The sequence below is a fragment of the Tamandua tetradactyla genome, chromosome 14 (genome assembly GCF_023851605.1).
Source record: "Tamandua tetradactyla isolate mTamTet1 chromosome 14, mTamTet1.pri, whole genome shotgun sequence".
In the NCBI taxonomy this organism is placed as follows: Eukaryota; Metazoa; Chordata; class Mammalia; order Pilosa; family Myrmecophagidae; genus Tamandua; species Tamandua tetradactyla.
The window spans coordinates 85,360,408-85,381,623 of NC_135340.1; the positions used below are offsets into that span (position 1 = coordinate 85,360,408).

General features: G+C 35.3%; 1 protein-coding gene across 3 annotated transcripts in view; it reads left to right on the forward strand.

The window, feature by feature from the left end:
- Positions 1-21,216, forward strand: part of PIAS1 (protein inhibitor of activated STAT 1) — a 147,798-nt gene that overhangs the window by 20,647 nt on the left and 105,935 nt on the right. For all 3 annotated transcript variants that reach the window (XM_077128327.1, XM_077128329.1, XM_077128328.1), the window contains exon 2: positions 20,407-20,851. In XM_077128327.1, coding sequence (XP_076984442.1) covers positions 20,407-20,851 — 445 coding nt within the window. The remainder of the gene's footprint in view (positions 1-20,406; positions 20,852-21,216) is intronic.

A 21,216-nucleotide genomic window follows, 5' to 3' on the forward strand; every position in this document is an offset into this window, starting at 1 on the left:
CAAGTACATTTTTTTTTTATTAATTAAAAAAAGAATTAACAAAACAATTAGAAATCATTCCAATCTACATGTACAATCAGTAATTCTTAATAACATCACATAGTTGCATATTCATCATTTCTTAGTACATTTGCATCGATTTAGAAAAAGAAATAAAAAGACAGCAGAATAAGAATTAAAACAATAATAGAAAGAAAAAAAAACAAAAAAAACAAAAACAAAAAACCTATACCTCACATGCAGCTTCATTCAGTGTTTTAACATAATTGCATTACAACTGGGTAGTATTGTGCTGTCCATTTCTGAGTTTTTATATCCAGTCCCGTTGTACAGTCTGTATCCCTTCATCTCCAATTATCCCTTCTCTTTTTTTTTTTTTTTAATTAACGGAAAAAAAGAAATTAACCCAACATTTAGAGATCATACCATTCTACACATGCAATCATTAATTCTTAACATCATCACATAGATGCATGATCATCATTTCTTAGTACATTTGCATTGGTTTAGAAGAACTAGCAATATAACCGAAAAAGATATAGAATGTTAATATAGAGAAAAAAATAAAAGTAATAATAGTAAAATCAAAACAAAACAACACAAAACAAAACAAAAACCTATAGCTCAGATGCAGCTTCATTCAGTGTTTTAACATGATTACTTTACAATTAGGTATTATTGTGCTGTCCATTTTTGAGTTTTTGTATCTAGTCCTGTTGCACAGTCTGTATCCCTTCAGCTTCAATTACCCATTGTCTTACCCTGTTTCTAACTCCTGCTGAACTCTGTTACCAATGCTATATTTCAAGTTTATTCTCGAATGTCCGTTCACATCAGTGGGACCATACAGTATTTGTCCTTTAGTTTTTGGCTGGATTCACTCAGCATAATATTCTCTCCAAGTACATTTTTAACAAGTAGTTAAAGAACAGATTTTAAAGTGTGGATTGGTTACAGTTCCAAGATTTTTTGTATTTTCTTCTAGCTACTCCAAGACACTGGAGACCAACAGAAATAGCAATATAGTGATTCAGCAGTCATATTCATTTGTTAAATCCTGTCTTCTTTGTTATACTTCTCCTTCTCTTTAAATAACATATATAAATTTCACAGTACATCGCAACAATTAGTTGTAGAACATATTTGAGAGTTTGGTATGGATTATAGTTCTACAATTTTAGGTTTTGATTTCTAGCTCTCTAAGGTACTGGAGGTTAAAAAAAATAACAGCATAATGGTTCTGCACTCATACTCATTTGTTCACCCTGAACACCTCTGAATAACTCCACCATTACCTTTCCTCTTTCTCCCACTTTTTAGGGGTATTTGGGCTGTGCCCATTTTAACTATTTCATGTTGGAAGGGGCTATCAATAATGTAGGATAGGGAGATGGAACTAGTAGATGTTTTGGAAGGGCTGGCCCCTCAGCATTTCAGGATTTATCTGGTTCAGGGACCCATCTGGAGGTTGTAGGTTTTGGAGAGTTACCCTAACGCATGGAACGCTTATAGAATCTTATATAATATCCTCGGTATTCTTTAGGATTGGCGGGAATGGTTTTGGTTGAGGTTTGGCAAGTTATGATAGGTAGCAATGTCTAACTGAAGCATGCGTAAGAGTGAGCTCCGGTGTAGCCTCTCACTCTATTTGAACTCTCTCAGCCACTGATACCTTATTTGTTATACTTCTTTGCCCCTTTTGGTCAGGATGGCATTGTTGAAAAAGTGGGTCACTTTTAAGAGTGGAACAGGGTGCCCTTAATAATTTTGCTAGAATGAAAGGCAGAAATGGAACTCCTTTCGAAAATCTGAAGGTCTCATAATTTTTTAGAGAATTGTTCTGTGGCATGCTAAGAAAGGAGATGATAATAGATTAAAAATAATAATAATAAGGGTTTCATGACTAAGTAAATTTGCAAAATGTTAGATTAAGCAACGTTAACATATTTCTTTCTGCTGGCCTTCTTGGGACCTTTAATGTGTTAATATGGCTTGAGAAGGGATGGTATGGTGGAGAACTATAGAATGTTGAATTTCCTGAACTTGTTTTGCCACAGAACCCAATTTCTCTGAAACAAGTTATGTACATATGAATCTAGTTTGGAAAATGTTGATTTAAAGAATTTTATTTACTTCAAATTGGAGAATGTTATTTTGAAGCCCAATCAGATTGCTTCTTAGTTATGTTTTATTTGGAATTTTGGTTGGGGATATCTAGACAGCTAAGTGAATCATTCAAAAAGTAAAAGTTGAAGTAAAAAATATATAACCTCAAAACATCTTTTTCCTGAAAAACATTGCAGTTTTGTTTTTAGAGGGACTTTGAGGATTAAATACTAATTTTACTGAACAGATCTTTAAATGGCTTTTTCAATGCTATTTCTACCAAACTTAAACACTGTGCTTGTATCTGTTACTTCCTTTTATGGTTATTGATTTTCCTCTGTCACGGAATCTACCTAATTGTAGTTCTTATGTTTTTGATCCTCAATTGTAAAATTTATACCTTCTAGATTTAGGAAATAAACGAAGGATTGAACTTCTTGTTTTAAGAATAGTAACTGTTTTAAGTATTTGGAGAAATGCTCTGGATTTTAACTAGTTATAATGTATATTTAAGAAATGATATTAGGAATGTTTCCAGTGTTACTGTTTTTTTTTCAAACAATTATGTTAAGCTTATACTTTAGCTCCCTTTGTAATGACAAGAATACTCTTTTATCATAAATACTCTTAGCATAAACTGACCATTTTTTTGGTTGACTTGTTTATAAATTGTCCTTTAGACAGAACGATTATACTTCTTTTTTTCCTTCCTAGTTTTGTGCTTTGTGTTATTATTATTTTTTAATTATACCTTGTCAGTATTTTAGCTTTGCACGTTTGTTTTTGTTTTGCTTATGTTCTGGATATGTTAAAGTGAATGCAAAAAATATATAGTCTGTTTGAGATTTTGGCTTCAGGTTTTGTGAATAGATTACCTCCCTTCCTCCATAAATTTCAGTAGTATGTTTTCATGGTCTTCATCCTAAAACATATATTTTTATGTACATTGATAGAATGTCTGAGAAGAGGATATGAACATTTTCTTCAACTTCATTTTTACTGCTGAAATAACTTTTCATGTAAACATTGACCATAATCACCTTTTCTGAAAATATTCATCTCTGTAAGTTTTGCAGTAGTTGGCAATTTTAGTTTATGTAAAATAAAGGCTGTCTAGTAGGGTAATCAAATGAAAGTGTTCTATACTATATGGCAAATGAAGGGGTGCTGGCATTAAAAGGTTTCTAGTGGGATTAAAAGTATTTGGTAAGCTGTCATTGCAATATTTTTTTCTGCAACTAAATTTTTTCTTTTTTAACATCTCTCTCTAGTTTGTGAAGAATCATTCTGTTCAAATTTTTGAACATTTGTATACACTTTTGCTATTAAGCTTGTTTTTCATGGGGACCAACAAATCAGAAATGGAATTTGATAACTCTAATTTTTTTTCTTGTGTACCCTGCACCATGTTTATGGAATAATTACTGTAAGATTGGGGAATACTGGGGAAAATTGTCATCTGAAATAATAAGTAGGTGAACGGTCTTATTTGTAAGCTTAAATTTCATTGTTACCTTCAGGGGAATCTCTTGTGATATGCCACAGATCTCTATAGACTTGACTCTGTTACAGCCTTAGTTTTTTTCTTTTTAATTATTGACTTTTATTGATATATATTTACGTACCATGTAATCATCCAAAGTGTACATTCAATGGTTTGCAATGTTACAACCTTCATTTTTAAGGATGACCTGGATGAATATTTAAGAGGCAAAACCTCTTTGGATTTTTTAGATGGCACGAAACAGGGAAAGATAGGGTTAGATGACAGAATTAAGAGAAATTAGTTTATCATTGTGTCTTAGGCATTTACTAGGTGTCACGTATTATAGCATGGGGAATATGGAGATAAAAGTTTATCATTGAAAGCTCAAAGTCTCAGAGAGGGCAGGGCATAGAGTAGAAAACCAAGGATTTATAACCCCATGCCATAAGTACTATAACAGAAAGGTAGGGTACAGTTCCTCCAAATGATTTTTTGGGGAGGAGTGGCGGTGCATGGTCTGGAAATCAAACCTCCTACATGGTAGACAAGCATTCTACCACTGAACGACTCATGCACCTCTCTCCAAAGAATTTTGAAAGGCTGGAAAAAAAAGTTTAACAGCATTAAATATGAAGTTCTACTTTTAAATTAAAAATAATTTTTGAATTAATTGAGGATGAGAAAGCATATCTTAAGTTCGTATGAAAAATAATAAATAAAGGTTTTAGTTAACTGCATCCTTAATAATGAGCAACAGTAGGATGTGGCTGCAATCCCCCCCCCAATAGAAACAAAAATCATGACATTCCACATACACCCCTCGCTCAAATAAAACAGACCAACTAACCTAAAATATGAATGCCTTATTTGGTTACATTGATAGAAATAAGCGAATTCATAATAAGATAGGTGGTAATACTTAATTCAGGACTTGTCAGACCACCTCTGGATTATTTCCAGAGAACTGTGGATTGCAGAACGCTCGGAGAACAGTGATCAGGGTGGGAAGAGGCCTAGAGACTAAGCCATTTGTAGGAAAAAGAGTTCTCTTCACGCATTTTAAGAATAGTTAGACTCTTACCTCAAGACAAGAAGTTAAAAGAAAATTTCTATTCACTGAGCTTTTCACTAATGTGGGCTGCTTTAAGAGGTTGTAAACTCTTATTTGTATTTGAGCAGAGACTGGGAGACTATGAGTCAAAGTTACAGCAAGACTATGTGTGTTAGGTGGAGGGTTGGATAAGAAGATTTCATGTATGTTATAATTCTGTGATTTTACTGTTTCCAAAATCATTATTTTCAAATTATCTAGGAGTGACTATAGTTGTCAGTACTGTGCAGCACTGTATGGACTTTGGCATCTGACACTTTTTGAATCTGAGCTCCACCACTTGACTGAGTTAAACCTGTTACCCTGAAAAATTTGTTCTCTTTTTCTCTCTAGGGCATCTGGGACCCAGACTGAAGGCTATGATTTAAAGACTTTGTTTAGTTATAGAATACATTCTTTTTCTCACTCTCTGCATTTGTTTTGCTAATATGTGTCTCTTCTTCCTTTTCGACTTCTCACCTTTCTCTCAGGTAGGGCATACTGTTTCTTGTCTAAAACTTAGATGATATAGATGCAGTGTTTTTCTTGTTTTTGGTGGCAGTGGCTGTGGGGGGTTCGGAAAGAATACTATCTTTTAGATTTTTTTTTTCTTTTAGAGAAGTTGTGCAATTATAGAGCAACCATGTATAAGATACAGGTTTCTCATATACAGCCTATCATTAACACCTTGCATTGGTTTGGAAGATTCATCACAATCAATAACACATCTTTATAATTGTGCTTTTAACTGTAGTCCATGGTTTAACTTAGAGTTCATTGTTTATCTTTTAAAATTTGATAGACTTAAAATGGCTTGAGGTTCTCTTATTTTTAAATTCTAGATTTTATTTGAAAAGTGAATGATGATTGTTTTCATGAACAAGTATATTAATCATTTTTTCCGCTCTCCTGGATTTATAATGTATTGAACATGACCTGCAAGTTTTTCTTTGCAGTGTTACTTGGTCCTGTCTCCTATATTTCCATGAATACAGTTCCTTCTTACTTTACATGTATATAAATAATTTCTGCTTGTTATCATCTCTTAGCTAGAAGACTTTTTTCTTAATCTTTTTTTCATCCATTTTACAGATGGCTAGTTAAATAAGTTCTTCAAGTACTATTTTTATCACACTTTTTACTGTCCCCAAATATGCATTTATTCCACCACTTGCTTACTTTGTGTAGTCTTAAATTCCTTACTGTCATTTAGTGCCTCTTGTCACCCAGGTCCTATCCCTATCCCAGTGTAGTACATACTCTGGCCTTGATAAAACTTGTGATAAGTGGTTATGAGTTTAGGTTCTGAAGTCAGGTCAGGTTTGAGCCCTGCCTCGGTCACTTACTTATTCTGTGACCTGAGGTTAGCATCAGTTTTCTCATCTGTACAATGAGAATAGTAATTGCTTTGTCTCCTAGGTTCATGTGAAAGTTAAATAAGATCTGCATGTTTACTACAATTAGTATGTAATTGGCACATTTTAAGCATGTAACATACATTAGGTTTTATCTTTGTTACTCTTATCAATCAATGTAAATAGCATTTAAATTTGGTTGATAACATTGCTAATATAGAAAGAATTCACTGTTTATATGAATTGTTTGTATCCCTCAAGTATAAAAAAATGAGAAGAGAGACTTCGCTTTAGAATGATAGCCTCATAGAATTTTGAAGTTGTAAGGAACTTTTCAGAATGTCTAGTTAATCTCTCAATTTTTGAAGTGAGAGAATAGACTCTGAGAGATTGTGATATGTAAGGTAAGGGAGATATAAATTAGTAGCCAAGTCAAATTCTATATATGCTAGTATCATATGATTTTGTATGTGTGCTTGGTGTATATTAGATGTTCAGTAACTATTGAAAATTGAATTAATATAATTATATGTGTCTGTCTCTTAAGAGTAGCTTATCTTATGTGTTCATTGTTTGTTCCTTTACTCCCCCTCTCTGCATACTCATTTAAGGCCTTTGTAGTGATCCTAAAAGCATTTATTGCACATTTGTGTACAGAGCAGCTTTTTATTAAATAAGAGCCTTATTTTCTTGCCTTTGCATGTGAGATTTGGCAGTGTTAGTTTTTTTTTGGTATGCTGAATGGCAGGGGTCACATTTCATTCTTTTTCTATGTGAGTATCCCCTTATTGCAGCACCATTTGTTGAATTTTTGTTTGTTTGCTTGTTTGTTTTTTTTGTTTTTGGGAAGTGCATGGGCCAGAAATTGAGCCTGGGTCTCAAGACCTGCATGGCTGGTGAGAATTCTACCACTGAACTACCCTTGTACCCCCCCAGAATTTAAATCCTAAACTTTTTAATTAAATTAAAACATTTATTACGTAAAGTATTATATCCAAATTTAAAAAATTTTTGAGTTGGATTTGCTATTTTTAATTTTCTGGTTATAAACTAGAGAGAGCTTTTTGAAAGACGTATCTATATCTTTCATGATATGTGGTAATGCATAAGTGGGTAATGTATAAAACCTCAGATAGAGGTTTGAAATAGCTATCAAATCAAAGCCATTGTATACCATTTCTACGGAGTTGAGTATATATTTTGTTTATGTAGTTGTGGAATCTCCATTTACATATAATTATAATATTTTGTTATTATGAGGGGGCTAAATGCAATTAATATGATTGAATAGAGATTAAGAAAGGAGGAAAATGATCAGTTAGTACGCAGTGAGTCAGTTGTCAGTTATATATTGAAAAATTGGATGAAACAAGATCATGGTAACCAACCTCAAATATGTAATCTTAACATTTAATGTTGTTATTGTAAAGGCAGTATTTTCTTATATCGTTTTGTCTTTTGGGTTTTATATATCGTATCTTATTTGTTTCTCTCTTTTTACCCTAACTGATAATCTCCATTTCTACCTTCTTGTCTAAACCTCTCCTGTCTTTTTCTAGCTGCCTGTAGTGCTCCCTTTAGTATTTCTTGTTGAGCAGGACTCTTGTTCACAAACTCAGTATCTGTCTGAAAATATTTTAAACTCTTCTTCATTTTTTTTAAAACTCTCCATTTTTTAAAACATTTTTTAAATTGTGGAATATATATACAAAAAGGCAATACATTTCAAAGTACATTTTAACAGGTAGTTATAGAACAGATTTCAGAGTTTGGTGTGCGTTGCAGTTCCACAATTTCAGGTTTTTCGTTCTAACTGTTCCAAGACATTGGAGACTAAAAAGAAATATCAATGTAATGATTCAGTTGTCGTACTCATTTGTTAAATTCTAACTTCTCTGTTATTACTCCTCCTTCTCCTTTGATCCTTCTAGTCTTTAGGAATATTTGAGTTATGCCCATTCTAACTTTTTTCTTGTTGAAAAGGGGTGTTGACAGTATGGGATTGGAGAATGAAACTGGTTGTTGTTCTTGGAGAGACTGGCACCTCTGGGTTTCAGAATTTACCTGGCCTGGGAACCATCTGAGAGTTTTAGGTTTCTGAAAACTAAGCTGAATGTATGCAACTTTTGTAAGATCTCAGATAGAGCCCTGGGTGTTCTTTAGGGTTAACAGGAATGACGTTGGTTGGGGCTTGGCAAACCATGGCAATTAGCAGTATCTAGCTGAATTTTGCATACGAGTAGCCTCCAGAATAACCTCTCGACTCTTTGAACTCTCTTAGCCACCGATACCTTATTTTATTCCATTTCTTTTCCCCCTTCTGGTCAGAAAGGCATTATTGATCCCACTGTGCCATGACTCGACCAGGCTCATCCCTGAGAGTCATGTCCCACATTGTCTCCCTCATTTTTGACAGTTTTGCTGGATATAAAATCTTGGTTGGCAGTTTTTCTCTTTCAGTATCTTAAATATTTTATACCATTGCCCTCTCCCATCCATTTTCTTCAGCTGAAAAATCTGCACATAGTCTTATTGAGCTTCCCTTATATGTGATGGATTGCTTTTCTCTTGCTGCTTTCAGAATTCTTCGTCTTTGACATTTGGCAAATTGATTAGTAAGTGTCTTAGCATAGGTGTACTCAGATCTGTTCTATTTGGTGGTATGTTGTGCTTCTTGGATCTGTAATTTTATCTTTCATAAACGTTTGGAGGTTTTCCATTATTAGATCCTCCATTGTTCTTTATGTCCCTTTTCCCTTCTTTTCTCCTTCTGGGATACCCATAACACATATATCATATGTTTCATGTTGCTGTTCAGTTCCCTGACACCCTTCTCATATTTTTCCTTTCTTTTCCCTATCAGTTCTTTTGTGTGTAGGATTTCAAATGTCCAGTCCTCTAGTTCACTAATCTTTTCTTCTGTTTTTTCAAATCTGCAATTATGTCTCTATTGTGTTTTTCATCTCTTCTGTTGTGCTGTTCATTCCCATAAGTTCTGCCATTTGTTTTTCAAGCTCTTGAGTTCTTCTTTATAGTCACCCAGTGTCTTCTTTATATCCTTCATCTCTTTTGCCATATCGTCCTTCAACTCGTTAATTTGATTAGAAAATTTGTTAGAATATCTTTAATTTGTTGTTTCAACTCCTGTATTTCATTTAGAGTGTTAGTTTGTTCCTTTGATTGGGCCATATCTTCATGTTTTGGGCCACATCTTCATGCTTCCTAGTATGACTTGAATTTTTTGCTGATTTCCTTAGTTAGTTTTTTCTGGAGGTCGTTTTCTCTCTTTTACCTTGGGTTTTCTTGTTGGTTGGCTTTGTTCTCTATCTGTTCATTGACATTCAGTTCGATTTATTCTAGATCTCTAGTGTAGCTTTTATTTAACTGATCAGAATTTCTCAGCTCTTGTTTTTCTGGTTCTTGCCCTGCCAATTGGGAAGTTTTTTTGAGGAGGGTCTCCCCAAATAGGATTGGCCCCTGTCAGATTTTCCTAGACAAGACCGGCCTAGTCCTTAGGAAGAGGGTGTAATCGGAATCAGGGTTCCCTACGGACTCATCCAGCAGGGTGCCAGTCTTTCCTGTGAAACCTCTTGATTCTGTGATTTTCTTATCCTGCCCAGAAGGTGACGTTTGTCAGCCTGCAGCTCCCCGGTGAAATAAAGTGATAGGGTATGTTTAATTCTCAGCAGACCCTGTTCCTGCCAGGGGTGTGGTTGAGACAAATGGTTAGGCAGAAGAAGGGCTTAAACTGTTTCTGTTTTCCAGCCCCTGAGGTCTGAATTCTCTGAATGAGAGACCTCGCTTGTGCTGGGCCCTGCCCCTCTTACTCCTTTTCTTGGGGGAGATACACACTTTAAGGAATTATATCTGTCACTTGACTGGTTATTTTGTTTCTCAGACATACCTTGACCCTGTTCTTGCCTTTGGCAGTGCTGAAGACTGAATATGCCTGAGCCTTTTGTTAATGGGTTGTTAAAAAGTAAAAACAGAAAACCCAGGCAAACGGAAAAAAACAACCACCCTTTCCAGAGCTGGTCCAGATCTTTGCCAGTCAAGAGCCGGAGTTGCTCCCTGGCTGTATGTGCCCCTCCTCTTGGGGCGCAGCCCTTTTCTAGTATTTTGAGCTCATCCAATTCCAGAAGACTCTATCCCCCCCCCCCCCCCCCCCCCCCATTGACTCCCTCTTCTCTGTCAGGAACCTCTGGGTTCTGTTCATGCTTGTTCTGGGTTTACCTGTATCTTGAGTTTGTATTCAACAGCCAGAATTTGTTAATTAAATCCACAATTGGAGTTTGGTTGAGTTTTCCTTCCTTTATTCCTAGTAGAGACTGTTTCTTTTTCCCAGATGAATTGACTCCAAAACAGCCTGTTGTAGCAGTGAAGGAGGGATGCGAGCCTCCACAGTTTGGGAGACAAACTTACAGTTCTTTGCTGCAATCTTAGTCCTTCCACCCATCCCAGACTGGTGTACAATGTGTGTCTGGTCACGGAAGTCCCCCTAACAGTTGTTCCAGATAGTTCCTGGCAATAGCTGCCCTACAGGATGAACTAAATTCCTCACCTCCCTTTGCTACCATATTGCCCCACCTCCTTAAATATACAGCCTTGACTAAAACTGCATAACTTGATTTTCTTGTTGAACTGGGCATTGCTGACAAATAGGTAATCTAACAGCTACTTATTAACTATTTCAAAATGAGGAGGATTCAAAATGGTCCAGAAGTTTTTTCCATTGAATGAAGAATATGATTTGAAAAAAATGAATACAATATTTTTGTTGTGTTGTACAGTCTTGCAGGTAGAAAGCAAAAGTATAAATGAAATGTTAAGACTTTATTAAGTGCCTATTTTGTTTGTCTTCAGGAATCATTCTGGTTTATAATTGGTAATACATTGATGCCAGATAGAGACTTATAATATAGAGTCTACTTTATGACTTATCCTGTAAACCACTGCAGTGGGATGCACAAACAAGAATTATGTAGTTCAACAGAAAATACTTATTCACTGTTCAGATATGACCTTTAATAATGTAAGCTCATAGCAAGTGAGAGAGTAAAACTAGCACTTTCTATTTAATCATGAAGAAGCACTCTGTAATACTTACTGATATACTTTGAACATTATCTTTTATTTATCTTTCTCAGAATATGGTCCCTGCCTCTGTGTAATTGTGATAACGTGTGTGTGTTGTAAAGCTTTATGTATCTGAAAAGAGGATTAAGTGAGATTAAATGAATGTCTTATTGTATATTGAGGACCTCATCCCCCTCACCCTATTCTTTTTTTTTTAATTTTTATTTACAACACATAAACATACAAACATGAACATTCTTAACCTATGAACATTCCATTCTTGATATATAATCAGTGACTCACAATATCATCACGTAGTTGTATATTTATCACCATGATCATTTCTTAGAACATTTGTATCACTCCAGAAAAAGAAATAAAAAGAAAAAACTCATGCATACCATACCCGTTACCCCTCCCTCTCTCTCATTGACCACTAGTATTTCCATTTACCTAATATATTTTAACCTTTGTTCCCCCTATTTTTTCCTTACCCCTTACCACTCCCTTTCATTGGTCACTAATATTTCAATCTATTCCATTTATTTTAACATTTTTTCCCCCTGTTATTTATTTTTAATCCACATATTTTACCCATCTGTCCATACTATAGATAAAAGGAGCATCAGGCACAAGGTTTTCACAATCACACAGTCACACTGTGAAAGCTATATCATTATACAATCGTCTTCAAGAAACATGGCTACTAGAACACAGTGCTACAGTTTTAGGCAGTTCCCTCTAGCCTCTCTAATACACCTTAAACCAAAAAGGGGATATCTATATAATGCGTGAGAATAACCTCCAGGATAACCTCTCAACTCTGAAATCTCTCGGCCACTGATACTTTTATTTTGTCTCATTTATCTTTTCCCTTTTTTGGTCGAGAAGTTTTTCCCAGTCCCTTGATGCTGAGTCCCAGCTCATTCTAGGATCTCTGTTTCACATTGCCAGGGAGGTCCACACCCCTGGGAGTCATGTCCCTTGTAGAGAGGGGGAGGGCGGCCTCACCCTCTTGTTGTGTCTCTGTCAAAAATGATCAAAAGAAAGGCAGAAAAAGAAAAATCTTCCAACAAAATGGTCACATTTCTGCTGATCATTCTGGAAAGAAGTACCCTGGTCTGTTCAGTCACACAAAGCTTCTGATGCATTTTTTTAGTATTTTACTCTTAAATGTGAATGTACTGTGAAGGGTCCCCTCTCATTTGAGAAAGCGTCAAGCATGAAAGTCATAGACTAGAACAAGTAGCAGAAAAAAACTCAGAGATTACAGAGACAGAACAGGGAGCAGAAAAAAACCAAATACCAAATTTATTTACATCCCCAAGGAGAGAAGGGAAGATACTTTGTTTATGAAAAACAAGAACAAGATGCATGGGAAAAAGAAAAATGCAGCAAACAGAAAGAGAGAGCTCATGGAAGTTAAAGTTTTAATGGAAGAGTTTGATGGTAAAGTTGAAGAAATCTCCCAGAAAATAGAAGTAAAAAACAAAAGATATAAAATGGAAAAAAAAAATTGAGTAAAGAAATCTATCAGGATTCAGGAGAATCAGTGCAGGATACCGGTATTTAAATAACAGGCATACAAGAAAGAGAACAGAAAAAAAATGTGAGGGAGATTATTGTAAGGAAACTTGCTAGAATGGAGAGGCACACATTCTTAAATTAAAAGGACCACCAATTATGAAATAATAATAAACAACAAAACCAACACCAAGCCACAACATTGTAAAACTGGAGAACACATGAAGAGAAGCTCCTGCAAGCTTCCAGATAGGAAGTACAGGTAACTGAAAGATTGGGGGGTCAGAATGGCATTCAGCTTCTTAACTGCAGTACTGGAAGTCATAACACAATGAGGAGAGGCATTCAGAATTCTGATGGAACGTGATTTCCTGTCCAGAATCCTGTACAGAACTAAACTCAAAAAAGGGTAAATGAAGAGGTTTTTAGACAATGCAAGGACTAAAAAGAAGTACCTTCCATTCACTCTATCTTAGGAAGTACTGGAAAAAATACCCCACCAAAGTAAGAGAGAAAAGCTGGAGAGGAAGAAGTGATGAGACCCAGGAAGCAGGGGATCCCATATAGAAGGGGTATAAAGGAATTCCCAAGATAAGTTAAAGGGAAATTTCATAGTCTCCACCAAGTCTAGAGAGCAAGCAATACAAATTGGGACATAAAAATCATATGCTACATGAGGCATGACATGTCTCTAAAAAATAAATTAAAACAAATCAAATATCTGATGTAGTTGAATCTTCATAAGGAAACTTACTCTGGCAGAGGGTTATGCAGATAAATTAGCAGTAGCTCCAGCTGCACACCAAATAGAAAAATGATGTCGTTATTAACTGTAAGAAGGACAAAGATATTAAAAATTATCATGATGTTTTATTGGCTTAGCTGTGAATATTATTTACAGTCATGGTAATAATGTCAATATCAAGAAGTGATTCAAGTAAAAATTTTGATGAGAAAATGGAGAGAAGATGTAAGAGAGTGAAACCATTGTCTTTCATAATAGGAATAGCTAAGTGAAAAATAGATAGCTAAATGAAAAAATTAAGAAATAGCCATATGGACCTCCTGTTTAGAATATAGTAAAAAATATATGAAGGATGCGAGTGTGACCTTTCAGAGTACATAGCTCAAAAGTAACATTGCTGACATTTTTTGTAATGAAATCTTATGTATTTTTTGTATGCTGTATGGTGGGGTCACATTTTATTATTGTTCCGTATGAGTATCCCGTTTTTGCAGTACCATTTGTTGAGTTTTTGTTTGCTTGTTTTTTGATTGATTGTTTTGTTTGTTTGTTTTTTGGGAAGTGTGTGGGCTGCGAATCAAACCCTGGTCTCCCGCATGGCAGGCGAGAATTCTACAACTGAACTACCCTTGTACCCCCCATCTTATGTTTTTTGATTGAAAATAATAGTCTAGTTTTTATTTTTTTTGTTGGTATAGAACATTTATTCATTTTTCCACAAAACACTCAAAGTTTAAGTCAGTGGGCAATATTTTTAATCAAAGAATTATACATTTTCTTCCCATGAATCCTGTTTTGTATTAGGAAATGGCATGTGATCCATTTCACTACAAGTAAAATATTACAAAATATTTACAAGAAAATGTTTGAAATAACTCAAACACAAAAAACCAAGATGGGGTGAAATAAACCGGTTCCTCAGAAATCTCTACTCCAGCGCCAACAGCATATAGGAGAGGAAAGTAAAAACAAATTAAGTAACTGACATCTCCCTGTTTATGTTTCGAGAGAATTGAAGAAGGGAAAAAAATGGGATGGAAATGGTGATATGAAAGGAAATGGATATTAGCAGCACTGCTTCAGTAATCAATCTATTCTGAATGAAATACCCCTTCTTACATTGCAGGAAATTTTGACCAAGGCTAAACTTTAGGATATTCTTTGCACTGAAATCAGAAAATACCCTGATGGTGGTAGTAGCTCTTTCACCTATCTTAATAAGACCCTCTTTCTCCATGAACCACTGATGTGAACAGAAACCTGTCATAGCATCAAAAGTAGCCCTTCCATCTTTTTCCTGAAAACTTCATACACATCATCGTTAATTTATACTGAGACAGGAACAGAAGGACCAGATTTGGGGGCTGCTTTGGCAAGAGGCACAGTAAAATCATTCTCTAACTTTCTTTAGGGAATATTCTTCTGACATACGCTCAATGCAGTGGGCACAAATTGAGTAATCTCCGTCTTGGAATTAGTGATCTGTGGCTTGGCACTGAGGGTTGCTGTGGCTTTCTTCACAGTAGTGGCTGTGCTCATATCATCTGCCTTGGGTTGCTGAATCAAATTGGGTGGAGTACTTAAAACCCCTGGGTTTGGCAAGGGAACAGATGGGGCAGATCCAAGTGGAAGTTATCAAAGGTGGGCATATCATGCCAGGACAAGGTGGAGGGATAGCTGGAGGTGCAGGGAGAGATAACCTTGGTGGAGGTCTTTGAGGAGGAGGGTTAGGGGCAGCCTGGTCCTGGAGGTAAAAATTGGGGTGGAGGCAGAGTGATTTGAACAGTGAATAAAAAAGTATTTGCAAAGTCCCCTTCGGGGAATGATGAGAAAAGGGGAAAAATCAACTTCCCCAAGTTGAATTCTTGATATTCTCACAAGCAGTGGAGACAATCAAAGCTATAGGCTAAGCCCCCAATCTTGGGGTTTGTTCCTTTGAGACTTAACCCCAGAAAGGATAGGTCAAGCCTACTTAAAATTAGGCCTAAGAGTCACCCCCAAGAGAAACTCTTTTGTTGCTCAGATGTGGCCTCTCTCTCTAGTCAACACAACAAGCAAACTCACCACCCTCCCCCTGTCTACATGGGACGTGACTCCCAGGGGTGTGGACCTTCCTGGCAACGTGGGACAGAAATCCTAGAATGAGCTGGGACTCAGCATCAGGGGATTGAGAAAACCTTCTCCACCAAAAGGGGGAAGAGTGAAATGAGACAAAATAAAGTGTCAATGGCTGAGAGATTCCAAACAGAGTCGAGAGGTTATCCTGGAGGTTGTTCTTAGACATTAAATAGAAATCACCTTGTTAATTAAATAGATATCACCTTATTAGTCAAGATGTAATGGAGAGGCTGGAGGGAACTACCGGAAAATGTAGAACTGTGTTCCAGTAACCATGTTTCTTGAAGATGATTGTATAATGATATAGCTTTCACAGTGTGATTGTGTGATTGTGAAAACCTTGTGTCTGATGCTCCTTTTATCTACCTTATCAATAGATGAGTAAAACATACAGCATAAAAATAAATAATGGGGGAACAAATGTTAAAATAAATTTAGTAGATTGAAATGCTCTAGTGATCAATGAAAGGGAGGGGTAAGTGTTATGTATGGTGTGTATGAATATTTTTCTGTTGTCTTTTTATTTCTTTTTCTGAATTGATGCAAATGTTCTAAGAAATGATCATGATAATGAATATGCAAGTATGTGATGATATTGTGAATTACTGATTATATATGTAGAATGGAATGATCATATGTTAGGAATGATTGTGTTTGTTGTTATTTTTTTTTAATTAAAAATTAATTTGAAAAAAAAAGAAAGAAACGATTGCTCCCACAGGATTGATTAGTATTAAAACATGGCTTTTCTAGGGTACCTAAATCCTTCCAAACTAACACAGACCAGATCATCCTTTACCCTGTATTCTGATTTACCTTAGTGCCATCCGCATCAGCTTCATTCATATCTGTAGTTGAAGTCTGATGACTTTTTCAGCTTTTTAAACAGTTGCTGTATGGAGTAATGCTGACTTTCATAGCTTCAGAGCTCTAACTCTTGAGTCTCAGGTATTGCACAAATACCTGAAGTTTCATGGAATGACCAGGTTATACACAAATAGCTTAGCTTCTCAGAATTTAGAAATAACAGTTACAGCTCCAGAATAGATGTGACTGTTGTAAGCTCTAAAAGCTTACAATCTAGAAACCTTTACAATATGCTTCAACCCAATAACCTATGCTCTCTATTTCAGTTCTCTGAGCTTGCATATTATTGTTAGTCCATATGAGTTAGGCATGATAATATTTGTCTTTTTGTTTCTAACAGACTTTTTTTTTCTGATAGGCTATATTTTAAAAGCAAAAAAAAATTTATGAAGAAATAGTTTAAAAAGTTAAAAGTGATTGCCTCAGGGATGTGAGAATTGGGGCTAGAGTAAGGGGTGCTGTTTTTCTTATAAAACTATTTGGCTTTTTAAACTGTAGGTATGTTTGATTAAAAAAATTTAAAAGATGCCTTTATTAAATTGCAGAATGCTCTTCTGTACAGAATATATATATATATATAGTTCTTAGACATTTTGAATCCTCTAGGATTCTGAGAACTTTTATCATTTGAGGACATAGAGTCAGCAGAATGCTATGAAATTCTGGTTGCCAAGAAGATAATGATTTATAATAGCAGTAATGGTTGATTTCTTCATAAGGTGCAAGTATTCATTTTGTTGTAGTGCTGACAAATGGAGATTTTTAAACACATGGCAGATTAAAATGTATTGCATTTCAACATTTCAGATATACTTAAGTATTTTATTTTCCTCTGTGTTTTCAACACTTTGCATTGTGAATTGACATCTCCGTGCTTTTCTGCAGCTTTTCAGTTGAGTGATGTTTCAGTTGTTTAAGTGTTTCCCTCCTTCTTTTATTTAGTTTTTTTTAAAAATTCCATGGTTATTACAGTCCTTAAGACTATGCAGCAGCTGCTCTGATAATAGTAGTAAATGCCACCTGATCTTTCATAGTACCTGCTCGTGAGGTACAATGATTATTTCAGTCCAGTCACTTTTCTCACCTTAATCACGAAGTTGTTGTTTATTTTTTTTAACCAAAGTGTTAAATCTTGAAATGGAGAGTGCATGTTAAACAAATTAATCTTATAGTAGGTATTTCTCTTTCCTCCTTAAAAGACCACATGGTTTATTTCCTCTAAGACAGTACATCATAGTGTAAAAGCACAGGATTTGGAGCAGAACTTTGTGTAGGTGACTTTCAACAGCTTTCAGTAAGTTTCTTAACCTTAAATATCAGCTTTTCCATTTATAAAATGAGGATAATACCGGCCTCATCATTGTGAAGACTAATGGTACATCTGAATAGAGTTATAATAAAGAACTATGGCTTACTAATAGCAGCTACCATTTGAGTACCTAGTATATATCAGCGTTTTTATTGCTACTGCTATTGCTTGTTTTCTTTGAATTTTATAGACAGTCACAAACATAATTGAGAACTGTCATACTTCTGGTTATGGCATTAACTTTTTTCTTTTTACCATCAATCAGAGACATTTTGTTTTATATGAATTGTCAGTGTGTTCTTAAACAAAGATGGAATGGAAATACATCTGTGCCTCATTTAAATCTTTATACCTAATACAGTAAGGACAAAATCTGTCAGAAGGAAAAGTTTTTGGTAATCACTGAATTGTGGTTTTTGTTTGTTTGACTTAGAGAATGGAGTTGAATTGAAATGGAACTGCATTTTTCTCCTTAAAGAGATGTACAGTTTTCTCTGTAAAGTGGAGTACATTTGACCAATCTTAAGTTAAATTTATTTTTGACTTCTGATTCCTGAAGCATGTTTCATTAAAAACATAAGCTTATCTAATAATAGTCTTTTTCTCTTTGCAGTTCCTGTTCTTTTAAAATAGGTAATAAAAATCTTTAAAACTATTTTGTACTCTTAGGATATTTAGGTGAGTAGGGAGAAATTGATATCCCTTCGGACATTATGGCTAGTAATTTTTTAATCTTGGAAAGTATCTAAAAAGAAACATTTAGAGGATTTGGGGTTGAATTTGTTTTTAAGGTTTACGTTATATGCGTGCATTCTGCAACAGTAGGAACTCATCCTACTGTTGTCAGGCTCTAGTCTTAGATGCCCAGAGTAACATGGCTTACTGCCCCAGAGGACCTTCATCTTGTCATGGAATCACTTTTATAACCAGAAAATTACAATGCAGCGTAAGTGCTAAAATAAAGATAGAAAAAATGACCAATAAGAAGAGTGAAAGAAAATCATTTATTCTGTCAGGTCTGATGGGTAAAGGCTGACAAAAGTTGGACCTTGAGGAAATAAGCATTGTGAAAGGCCAAAAAGTAGAAGGGCTCATATTTGTTGGATTAACCAGCTGTTTGCTTACAAAGTTCTTTATACACTTATTTTTTTTACTTGAATTGTTTTGCCATCTATAAAGAACTTCTAAAGAATTAGCTGGAGTAGGGGTTTTGTTACAGTGACCTGCTTACCCCAGCAGTGTTTGTTGAGTTAGGAAAGGCACTATAGTTTTTATCTGTTGATATATGGTAGATAAGAGGTGAGAAAATAAGATGCTGACATAGCAAAATGGTAAGTTGATGTGTCTTTCCATCCTAACACTCCTTGCTAATAGTGTGGGGTCTTTTAAGTTTCTCCTGTTAATAATGTGTGATCTTAGGTAAGCCATTTATTCTCTTTGGATACCATTTTCTTCTTTAAAATGGAGGGATTGGTATAAATGGGTATTTCCCATTGGTAGCTTCGTATTAGGTGGGGAAAAAGAAACGGTGACCAAACAAGTTTGGGAACACCAGGCTGAACAAAGTTTAAAAAGATTACTTTATGGCAGCCTTGTGCATTATGGTATATGGATTGAATGCCTGCACTTTTTGTGTGTGTGTGGGTGGGTGGCCTTGTAAAGGAGAATGAGTCAATATGTATCTAGCTCTGTCCTTTTCCTAATAGTTTAATGGAAAGTGCTAGGGCTTTAGAATTAGATATAACTGTGTTTGAATTCTGACTGCTTAGTAGCTGTGTGGCCTTGGGTTAGTTATTTAACCTCTCTGGCTCATTTCTTCATATCTGAAGAAGGAAGGATTACACCTTTTGAAGTTGTAAAGATTAAGTGAGAACCCGTATGAAAGCATCAAACGTAGTATCTGGTATATATAATGATTTGAAAAGATACAATTTAAGTCCTATAAACTCCAGAGTTAGTATATAATACTTGAAGTGTTATTTATATTCTGTCTACATCTGGTGTTTGAGGTTGGCCATTTATGTGCTTTATATACTTATGATTTTCTCTCAAGAAAACAGAATGTTCTTGAGAGCATAATATTAGCTTTTGCCATGTGCATGCACTCAGCCCTCTCCTGGAGACTCAGAAGTCCTTGTTAAATACCTGACAATTTTGTTGAAATAGTGAAAGTTGGTGAGATGTGGTTCTACTTGATGCATATTTTACCTCATATCTTTCATAACCCTGGGCAGAAGTCAGTACCCTTAAGAATATTAATTTTAGTTTTCTTTGGTTACCTATGTTAAATGATCAGCTTTTTTTTTTTTTTTTTTTAAGGAAGGAAAGACAGAGAAGGAAGGAAGGATGGAAGGAAGGAAGGGAGGAAGAAAGGGAAACATTTTTTAAACATTTTCTTGTTTTATTATATTTTGTTTGTTTGTTTGTTTTTTACATGGGCTGGGGCCGGGAAACGAACCGGGGTCCTCCGGCACGGCAGGCAAGCACTCTTGCCCGCTGAGCCACCGCGGCCCGCCAAATGATCAGCTTTTAAATTTGAAATAACTAAGATTTAAATGATCAGCTTTTAAATTTGAAATAGCTAAGGTTGATTGAAAATAGGCTTTGACTTTTGAGCACACCAGAAGCAAGTGGGTTATATTGTTATATTGTATTGTTGTAAAGTATTGTTAAATATTGTAAGTTATATTATTAGAATACTAATGTTTTACATTTTGTTTTGTTTCTAAGCAAATGGTTATGAGCCTTAGAGTTTCTGAACTCCAAGTACTGTTGGGCTACGCTGGGAGAAACAAGCACGGACGCAAACACGAACTTCTCACAAAAGCCCTGCATTTGCTAAAGGCTGGCTGCAGTCCTGCTGTACAAATGAAAATTAAAGAACTTTATAGGCGGCGGTTTCCCCAGAAAATCATGACACCCGCGGACTTGTCCATCCCCAACGTACATTCAAGTCCTATGCCAGCAACTTTGTCTCCATCTACCATTCCACAACTCACTTATGATGGTCACCCTGCATCATCACCGTTACTCCCTGTTTCTCTTCTGGGACCTAAACATGAACTGGAACTCCCACATCTTACATCAGCTCTTCACCCAGTCCACCCAGATATAAAACTTCAAAAATTACCATTTTATGATTTACTGGATGAACTGATAAAACCCACCAGTCTAGGTAAGGTTAATAGTTATTTGGTTACTTTGGGGGTAGGGGTAGGGATGGATTTTCATTTTAGACTTCTAATTTGATCCATTTTATTATAGATGTAGTGCAATTTATATTTGGTAGTAGCATCCAAATGATAAGCTCTTTCCATTTTAGATAGAATCAATCTATAAAAGCTATCTTTAGACAGAAGGAAGAAAGACTCAATTTTCCAGTTATGGTTACTAACACAGTAAATATTAAAAAGTTTTCAAGAATATAAACTTTTTTAAGAAATATAAAAATTTAAGTGTAATATACTATATTGCTGTATTAGTATTTTATTATAAACCAGTTAAAACTAAATAAATTACTACCAGCTTCTAAATTCAGTT